The following is a 10,986-nucleotide window of genomic DNA, read 5'->3' as shown; positions in this document are numbered from 1 at the left end:
TTATATAAATATTTGTTCTCATTGACACAAAAGTTTACTTCAAGTTGAATTTATAAGTATACTTAAGTAAAGTTCAAGTATATTTTTAAATACTTTATGTATGCATACTAATATCAATGTAAGTATACTTGTAAGTGGACTGTTTTAATAGTACTTGGGACTAAATTGGCACACTTTTTAGTGTATAAAAGTATAATTTTAAGCATACTTTAAGTGCAACAGTAGTAGGCCTAAACTTTAAGTACACAACTAATTTACAACTTTGATTTTCATTTGTACTGCTTGTACAAGTGACCTTAGGTACTGATAGTTTATAGTCAAATTGTAGCAAATTTTTTTGACATTCTTTGAAAGTACACTTTAAATTATAATCTCAGTAAACTATTAGTAGTTTAATACTCCAAGTATACTCGTATGTTTTCTTTAAGTGAACATAAAAGGATATAGGCTATAGTTTACTATTCATATATTATTGCGCTTCAAAGGGATAGTTCACCCAAAAATGAAAATTAGCCCTTGATTTACTCACCCTCAAGCCATTTTGGGCTTCAAAATTTGGACTACCATTATAAAGATTAGTCAGGACATTTTTTTACATATAACTCCGATTGTATTAGCCTGAAAGAAGAAAGTCAACATGACTTGAGGGTGAGTAAATCATGGGATAATTTTCATTTTTGAGTGAACTATCCCTTCAAATTTAATTCTTGAAATATAGGCTACATTTAACTGTACTTGAACTCTTTCCATTTTAAAAACAGTTTATTCTAGCTGGTTCTGGTTTGTTTAATTCGACGGCACTTCAGGAACAGAATTGAATAGCCCTGCGACTTTTTTAATGAATTGTCTTCGAAAGAGTAGCCTACGTGAGGAAGTGAATTAGGCTGACTGACTGATTTAACGAACCGTTAACGTGAATCACGTTCTCGTGGGACCTCAATTATTCATGCGTAATTTTCAAGTTCGTTGCATTTCTCAGAAAGTAGGCCTACACGCTACGTGCATCACATTCCTACATGCACAGAGTATTTCTTGGCTCTCTCTCAGGCGGGGTTTCCTTCCTATGTTTATCTTTAGCCTATCTCTGGAGTAGGTTTTCAAAAGTTAGGAAATGTTCAAAGCTTTGAACGCCATATATCCTCATGCAGCTCAAGTTGCTTTGCCTCTAGAAATCAATATAGGATGGATTCTTATGGACAAACGATTTTGGTCATCATGTTAATTTCGTCTTGTGCTGGTTTGGTGAATAGCTGTGCTTGCTCAAGTAATCTAAAACATTGCGCAAACATCTACCAAATACCGGCGGACTTTCAAACGGCTCAAGAGAATTGCAGAGAACGCGGCGGTCAATTATCTATCCAGCCGAACGCATCTGATACAGTTGTCGGCTTTCTTCTTGATAACATGATCGGACACTTTTGGATAGGACAACACCTCCCAAAGGACCCGTGCTCAAGTAATACGAGTGCGTTACGCGAAAGGGAAATGACCACGGAATTCACGAACTGGGAGAGCGCAGAAACACCGTGCGTTCCGCTCTGCGTGTCCGTCTCCGGCGACAGAAGATTGACGGCGAGACCGTGCACGGACAAACTGGATGGGTTTTTGTGCGAGGACCCTCTGGGGGACCTTTGCAAAGGAAATGTGGTCGTCCTGGATAATGCGCGATGTATGTTTGCGCCCTGTGAACATAAATGCACCCCTATACAAACCGGATACAGGTGTTCGTGCCATGAGCGATTCCGTCCTAACGCACGGGATCCGCGCCGCTGTGACTTCTATTGCGCAACAACAGTTTGTGCTGCGCTCTGTATGAGAGGCGGGTCGGCGTGTTGGTGCCCGGATGGCTTTGTTAGAAGCGAGCAAACCTGCGAAGATATTGATGAATGTGAATCAAATCATGACTGCGCTCACAAGTGTGAAAACACGATAGGAGGTTATAGATGTGCTTGCTATAAGCCCTTCCACCTCGTTAATGAAAGTGAATGCACTCTCAATCCTAGTCTATTTAGCGGTCAAGTAATCACAACACCGTCCCCTAATTATATAGCACGGGGGGCCCTGACGACCCCAGGAGAATATGTTGGCATAATAATATTCCTAGTAGTTGCTCTTATTGCTCTGTTAGTTCTTGTGCATTATTTGCGCAGTCGTAAAGCAAATGTAAAGGAATGCAATCCACCAGAGTATGTCGAATGTGTCAATGACGCGTAAACAAGTGAACTAACCATGTTTTCCTGTTGATGGTAATTTCTCTTTGTGTATCCGTTTCTTTGTGACTACGTTCTCTCAAGGATTTAACTTTTGAATGACAGTGAAGATGTCCCTATCTAAAACAGAAATGTTATGTTAAATATACATTTCAAAACGCGAAGCTTTAAAATTGTTCTTGAACAATGTGGTTTTTATAATTGACCTGGCAGTAACGCTAAGATTCTCGTCTACCCTTTAAACATGATTGACTTAGCATGCCATAAAGATCATTTGAAAATATATGCCACTCTAATGCTGCTTCGACTCCATACTGGCATGATGAATCCGATCTTTAACCAAAAGGAACTGGATATTTGAATGTGATCCACAGTCTGATTTCTGACTAATGCAGCCTAAATCATAATCAAACCATGTTCGGTCATTGCCAGAGGAGGACTGGTCCCTGACTGAGCTTGGTTTCTCCCAATGCCCTCTGGCTTGCTTAGTTGGGGGCATTTAATATTCAACATTATTATTGATTTGACTGCACTGACACTATTGGATGAGAACTGAACAAAGCAGGACGATGACATCACTGTTTTCTGCAGAACTGCTTTATTGGTGAAATGAACTAATTTAGTAATAGATGATAAACAACAGAACGGAATCAACCCTGAACTGACTGAACAATGACACTGTTTTCTTGTAGAGCTGCTGAAAAGTTTGCATCATTGGATCATTTTCCTGTTATCCCTGTAAAGTTGCTTTGAAACAATCTGCATTGTGTAAAGCGCTATATAAAGACGACTTGACTTACAGGAAGTTACATTCATAGTGTTTTTTTTCTGTTATTGTATTTTTTTTAAAAGTTGTTTTGATGTTTAAAATAAAATACAATTTGCTAAGTAATTTGCAAAACACTAATTTCGCCCTTTGTTCTTTATGATATATGACAAAATGATTTCTGAATAAAATGAATTGCTTCAGCCTAAACTTACATGTGAGTCATGCATATTCATTGGTCAAGCTTTGTTCACCTATTTGTCAGCTAACTATTTATTGAATTTGAATGACAATTACACGTTTTACCTTGAATGCATAAGATAAAAACATCTCTGAATGCTTTTTAGATTCAGCCTATTTGTGATATTCTATAATCCGCTAATAAATAATAACAGTTCATATTTGTCAATGTTCCGTTCTGAAATTAACAAAATATACACCGATCAGGCATAACAAGTGAAGTGAATAACACTGATTATCTCTTCATCACCGCACCTGTTAGTGTGTGGGATATATTAGGCAGCAAGTGAACATTTTGTCCTCAAAGTTGATATGTTAGAAGCAAGAAAAATGGGCAAGCGTAAGGATTTGAGTGAGTTTGACAAGGGCCAAATTGTGATGGCTAGACGATTGAGTCAAAGCATCTCCAAAACTGACGCTCTTGTGGGGTGTTCCCGGTCTGCAGTGGTCAGTATCTATCAAAAGTGCTCCAAGGAAGGAACAGTGGTGAACCGGCGACAGGGTCATGGGTGGCCAAGGCTCATTGATTTACGTGGGGAGCGAAGGCTGGCCCATGTGGTCCGATCAAACAGACGAGCTACTGTAGCTCAAATTAATGCTGGTTCTGTGTCAGAATACACAGTGCATCGCAGTTTGTTGCATATGTGGCTGCCTAGCCACAGACCAGTCAGGGTGCCCATTCTGACCCCTCTCAATCACCAACAGCGGACACGTGAGCATCAGAACTGGACCATGGAGCAATGGAAGAAGGTGGCATGGTCTGATGAATAATGCTTTCTTTCAAAAGGGGGACAAACACAATATTAGGAAAGTGGTCATAATGTTACGCCTGATCAGTGTCTCTGTTAAAAGCAATAAGCCTATTTACTTGTATAAATATAATATATCACTTCAAACACTCGTGTCTTTTTAAACCTGGAGGTCAGATCAGATGCTTTTTTTCGGTAACACTTTAGAATAAGGGTCCGTCATTAAGTAACAATGCAGGAAGCAATGCAGCACTAATGAATAGTACTACATTAACACTTCAGCTACTACTAACTAATATAGAAACAACCTTAAATAATCAGTAAGTAATACCGATTTAGGACTAAGATAGTTCCTTATTAGCTAATCAATAATTACTGAAGGAGATTGGCATCACTATAGGAACTAATAGGTAACTATGACAAATTATAAAGAATTAATGATGAATTACTAATCACAACATTAACGTGTCTGAGATGTGAGCAATTGCATTTTTTATTCTCAAAGTGGTCATTAAATGCATCACTAATTACTCAAGTGTTACCTAGTCACTATATAGTAACTACTAGTGATCTGGACCATTATTTTAAAGTGAAAAAATATGTTTTTCCACTTTAAAATAATGGTCCAGATCACAAGTAGTTCCTGCATAGGGTGTAACACTTGAGTAATTAGTGATGCATTTCATAACTTTATTCTGAGTAAAAAAGATGACTATATACATCTCAGATACGTCTTACTTAACAAGGATGGAGCTATATCCTAAATTTGATATTACTTATACTTGTATGATATGATTTGTTACGCTTGTTTCTAGTATTTCGTTAACACTCAACATTAAGGTTCCCTTTGTAAAGGGTTTATAAAGGTGTTTGTTGATGACTAATAACTCGTTTACAAATGCATTATAAATCGTTGATAAGCAGTTATAACGGCATGAATAAAAAGAGTGACTTTAACGCAATGCCTGCCAAATAGTGAGCCATGTTTAACTCACATGTTATAAATGCTTAATAAATGTATTAATTCACACTTATTTAACTCAATACCAGATTCCTGATCATGATGCAGCAAAAATAGACTATCATAGTGAGAATGAAGGGTGTTGTATTTGTGGTTTTCTCATTAATATCTCATGACTGCCACTTTTCTTAAAATGTTCCTTACCAGAGGTTACTGTCTTACCCATGATATTCCACAAAAAGCTCATGATGCCTAGCCACAGCAGTATATAAAAACTGATTTCTTGTTTATCAAGATGAAATTATCAAACTGTATTTTAAAAAAATAAATAAACGAGCACAACGATAAAATAATAATAATTTGTTACATTTATATAGCGCTTTTCTAGGCACTTTACATAGAAGGGGGAATCTCCTCAAGCACCACCAATGTGCAGCATCCACCTGGATGATCCGACGGCAGCCATATTGCGGCAGAACGCCCACCACACACCAGCTGATTGGTGGAGAGGAGACAGAGTGATGAAGTCAATCGGTATATGGGGATGATTAGGAGGCCATGATGGACAGGGGCCAATGGGCAAATTTGGCCAGGATGCCGGGGTTACACCCCTACTCTTTGTCGAAGGACATCCTGGGATTTCAAATGACCACAGAGAGTCAGGACCTCGGTTTAACGTCTCATCCGAAGGACAGTGCTTGTTACAGTATAGTGTCCCCATCACTATACAGGGGCGTTAGGACCCACACAGACCACAGTGTGAGCGCCCCCTGCTGGCCTCACTAACACCTCTACCAGCAACCTAGTTTTCAGTTGGGCTCCCATCCAGGTACTGACCAAGATCAGCCCTGCTTAGCTTCAGTGGGAAACCAGTCTTGGGCTACAGGTTGATATGGCTGCGATAACTTGATGAGATATTAATAATGAATATTTTAATTCCAATATTAGTTAATTGCGAACATTAATGCAGGTTGGACACTTGCGAACCATTTATTAATGAGTTACAAACATTTATAACCTGTGAAAGTGAACCTTAATGAAGTCATAAAGTGGAAACCTACACTTCAGGAATCAGGTATTGAGTTAAATAAGTGTGAATAAATACATTTATTAAGTATTTATAACATGTGAGTTAAAAATGGTTCACTATTTGGCAGGCATTGCGTTAAAGGGATAGTTCACCCAAAAATGAAAATGCTGTCATCATTTACTCACCCTCAAGTTGTTCCAAACCTGTATGAGTTTCTTTGTGCTGAACACAAAAGAAGATATTTTGAAGAATGCGTGTAGCAAAGCAGAGAGAGCAACCATTGACTACCATAGTATTTTTTTCCCTACTATGGCAGTCAATAGTTGCTCTCTCTGCTTCGTTACAAACACTCTTCTAAATATCTTCTTTTGTGTTCAGCAGAACAAAGAAACTCATACAGGTTTGGAAAACACTTGAGGGTGAGTAAATGATGACAGAATTTTCCTTTTTGGGTTATCCCTTTAAAGTCACTATTTTTATTAATGCGTTATAACTGCTTATTAATATATGTACATGTAAGTGTTACCGTATTTCTAGTATTAGCTGAAGTCTTATTGCAGAACTACTCATTAGTCCTGCATTACTTCCTGCATACTTATTAATGACGGACCATTATTCTAAAGTGTTACCCTTTAACACTTACCATACCCTTTCTTTTTCCAGTTACTCCTCTATTTTAAACCTTGCTTCCCTGTTACTCATTTTGCTACTCCGTGGTACTTTGACCTGCTGTAGACTATAATGATTCATCACGAGATAACCTACTTGTACCACGAGAGGCTGGATAACTTTCCAGTGAAGAAAAGATCCAGCCTATACAGCAGAAGCAACATCATTAGGCCATTCCATTGAATATCATCAGCTGGATCAGCTCGAATATCTGCTGAGGGAGAGAGAAACTCGGACAAAACTGATTTCCAATGCACTAGGCCTACATCAGTGGGTAGGTGACAGAAGAAAAAATAATAATAATGTGTATGACCAGAAAACCAGTAGCAGCGAGCACTATTTTTAAAACAGCAGTGGCGTCATTAGACCTTGGCTTTCAACCGGGTAAGGTAGACTAGTGACGCGTATGACGCATTTTTCATCATCATCTCGATCATTTAAACAGCATCGTTATGTTGCGCGAGCCTTCTTCTGGTCTGCCGAAGACTTCTGAATAATGCATAATAATGGGTGCCGGATATGCCATACACGCGATGCCGAAAAGACTATTTTGGTATTTACAAATTGATATGGGGATTTACTGGTCATCATGTTCTGCGCGTCGGCGAGGAGATTCTGCAGGGCTGAAAATCCATGATGCAATCCTAACATTTTCACGCTTTACCTAGCTTTTTGTCGTTCATCGTTTCAGAGCATTGTGACCCGATGAATTGTATCCAATGAAAGATGTTTCATCATGGTGATAAAGAAGGCAAGAAATCTGCGTTTGGACATCCTGTCAACGGCCAGATTATTCTCTCGATCATCCTCCTCCTCCTTCCTTTTCTGGTCACCGCCTTCCCGGTTAACACAGTAGGTAAGAGATCTGCATAAAGGCTACGATTGTTTAAATGATAAGGATTTGGGAATATGATGAGGATGCAGGACCTCCCCTCCCTTACGAAAATGAACCATGGTTTTACTACAAATAAAACCCCCCAAAAAACATGGTTATTGTAGTTAAACCATTGTAACCACAAATTAACCATGGTTTTGCTACTCTAACCATAGTTTAACCATGGTATTTGTGGTAAAACTGTGGTTATATAAATGGTAATCAATAAGCCAAAAAACCATGGTTACACTTTTACTATAATAAAACCATGGTTATTTTTCGTAAGGGCTGTGGAAGCTTGTGTAATGGGACACGCTGAAATTGGCAAAAGCCCATTCTGTTTTCTGTTATGCCATAACAGTCACTCGATGCCATGACGATGCTGCTTTCCAGCTGCCTGTTTTATATTGAATAACCTTTGGTCATGACTCATGACAAAGCAGAACATTCAAAACAAGCAAAAAACACACTCATAAAATTCCAAACCTATAGCGCCTCCTGGTTAGAACAACATTTTATGAAGGCGACACATGTAACATTGAGTGAAACAAACATCTCAGCAGAAAAGTGTTTTCCCATGCAGAAGGAAATGAAATATTGCTGTGCTGGAGAGACTACAGGGGAGTGTTGTAACAAGGGCTGAGTTGTAACACTAACAGTTTTTCACCCAGCAGAAATGAGCTCACTATCATGCGCTCAACACCCTCCTGAGGTGATAGAAGTTGTTGTAAGACCGTATTTAAAATATAAAGGAAAATAACAATTTTAAGAAAAGATAGATCCGGAAAGAGAGAATTTCCATCTTGATTTCATTTGTGATCATAAAGCATGTTAAATGATGAAACTGGAATATTTGATATAAACTTGCAATTGCGAGATATAAAGTCAAAATTACATGATAAACTGTGATATAATTACGTTTAAAGTCAGAATTATGCGATATAAACTCACAATTGTGTTATAAAGTCAGAATTACATGATATAAACTGACAATTGTTATGAAGTCAGAATTACATGATATAAACTGACAATAGTTATAAAGTCAGAATTACATGATATAAACTCATAATTGCGAGTGATAAAGTCAGAATAACTTGACAAACTCATCATTGTTTAAAGTCAGAATTACGCAATATAAACTCACAATTGTGTGTTATAAAGTCAGAATTACATGATATAAACTCACTCTTGCGTGTTATATAGTCAGAATTACATGATATAAACTCACAATTGTGTGTTATAAAGTCAGAATTACATGATATAAACTCACAATTGCGTGTTATATAGTCAGAATTACATGATATAAACTCACAATTGTGTGTTATAAAGTCAGAATTACATGATATAAACTCACAATTGTGTGTTATAAAGTCAGAATTACATGATATAAACTCAAAATTGTGTGTTATACAGTTAGAATTACATGATATAAACTCACAATTGTGTTAAATAGTCAGAATTACATGATATAAACTGACAATTGTTATAAAGTCAGAATTATGCGATAAAAACACAATTGCGAGTTAAAAAGTCAGAATTACATGATATAAACTGACAATTGTGTGTTATAAAGTCAGAATTACATGATATAAACTGACAATTGTTATAAAGTCAGAATTATGCGATAAAAACACAATTGCGAGTTAAAAAGTCAGAATTACATGATATAAACTGACAATTGTGTGTTATAAAGTCAGAATTACTGTACATTATATAAACTCACAATTGCGTGTTATAAAGTCAGAATTAAATGACATAAACTGACAATTGTGTGTTATAAAGTAAGAATTACATGATATAAACTCACAATTGCGAGTTATAAAGTCAGAATTACGACATAAACTGACAATTGTGTGTTATAAAGTCAGAATTACATGATATAAACTGACAATTGTTATAAAGTCAGAATTATGCGATAAAAACACAATTGCGAGTTAAAAAGTCAGAATTACATGATATAAACTGACAATTGTGTTATAAAGTCAGAATTACATGATATAAACTGACAATTGTGTGTTATAAAGTCAGAAATACTGTACATTATATAAACTCACAATTGCGTGTTATAAAGTCAGAAATACTGTACATTATATAAACTCACAATTGCGTGTTATAAAGTCAGAATTAAATGACATAAACTGACAATTGTGTGTTATAAAGTAAGAATTACATGATATAAACTCACAATTGCGAGTTATAAAGTCAGAATTACGACATAAACTGACAATTGTGTGTTATAAAGTCAGAATTACATGATATAAATTCATAATTGAGTTTAAAGTCAGAATTATGCTATATAAACTCACAATTGTTTTAGTCAGAATTACGCAATATAAACTCATAATTGAGTTTAAAGTCAGAATTTCATGATGTAAACTCACAATTGTTATAAAGACAGAATTACTGAACATGATATAAACTCACAATTGCGTTTCAATCAGAATTGCATTATATAAACACACAATTGTGAGTTATAAAGTCAGAACTACGTGATATAAAATCACAATTATGGGTTATAAAGTCAAAATTGTGATAAACTTTTCAAAGATAAAAAGTCGCAATTGCCTTTTTTATTTTTTATTCTGTGGCTGGTGGGAGGCATAACAATTATTTGGTACAAGTAGTATTGTACAAAATACTTTAATAGCAGATATAAGAGTATATAAAGCTTGATATGGAACATAAAACGACCGAATTACAGACATTAGGATCCAACACTGATCTCGGCACAATCATAAGATGTCTTCTTTGCTTTAAATGCATGATTCTGGTTCTTCTCTGTGCACATTCAGTGGAGCAGTTCTGCAAGGATCCCGGTTTTCCTCAGCACGGAACCAGAACCCCAAACACCGGTGTGTTCTTCGAAAACTCGGTGGCGAGGTTCTCTTGTGTGGATGGTTACAGCTTAAAGGGGCCGGCCAAGATTATCTGCATGCGCTTCCACAATGGATCGGTAGGCTGGAAACCAAGCCTTAAACCAGTGTGCCTTTCAGAAGGTGGGGCTACTCAAATTGAAATAGCTCCGTTTTGTAACTCATGAATAATTTGTACTTTTTCATCTGTAATTGTATGAAAATTGTTGCAGCGTTTATTCATTTAGCGACTCTATCTTTCACAGATTGTCTTCCTCCATTCATCGAGGATGCTGATGTCACAAATAAGACTTACAGGCCTGGCGACAGCCTCATTATTAGCTGCCATGAGGGATTTCAGATCCGGTACCCTGACACGGAAACTATGGAATCAGTATGTCAAGCCGATGGGACGTGGGATAATCAGCCAACTTGTCAAGGTTGATGCAAGTCACTCGTTGCCAGTTATCCAAAACAAATCTGACAATGTGATATCATGTTAAAGGGTTAGTTCACCCAAAAATTAAAATTAGCCCATGATTTACTCACCCTCAAGTCATCCTAGGTGTGTATGACATTCTTCTTTCAGCAAAACACAATAGGAGTTATATTTAAAAAATATCCCGGCTCTTCCA

At 36.9% G+C, this 10,986-nt stretch overlaps 1 protein-coding gene across 1 annotated transcript in view; it reads left to right on the top strand.

Moving 5' to 3' along the window:
* The first annotated feature begins 6,750 nt into the window (after positions 1-6,750).
* susd4 (sushi domain containing 4) overlaps positions 6,751-10,986 on the top strand; it is a 25,595-nt gene continuing 21,359 nt past the window's right edge. Inside the window, exons 1-4 of the mRNA XM_079832843.1 lie at positions 6,751-6,899; positions 7,317-7,481; positions 10,292-10,495; positions 10,618-10,791. Coding sequence (XP_079688969.1) covers positions 7,352-7,481; positions 10,292-10,495; positions 10,618-10,791 — 508 coding nt within the window. The 5' untranslated portion in view covers positions 6,751-6,899; positions 7,317-7,351. The remainder of the gene's footprint in view (positions 6,900-7,316; positions 7,482-10,291; positions 10,496-10,617; positions 10,792-10,986) is intronic.

Source organism: Gobio gobio (assembly GCF_949357685.1).
Source record: "Gobio gobio genome assembly, chromosome: 13".
In the NCBI taxonomy this organism is placed as follows: domain Eukaryota; kingdom Metazoa; phylum Chordata; class Actinopteri; order Cypriniformes; family Gobionidae; genus Gobio; species Gobio gobio.
This window is presented reverse-complemented; position numbering and strand designations above follow the sequence as displayed.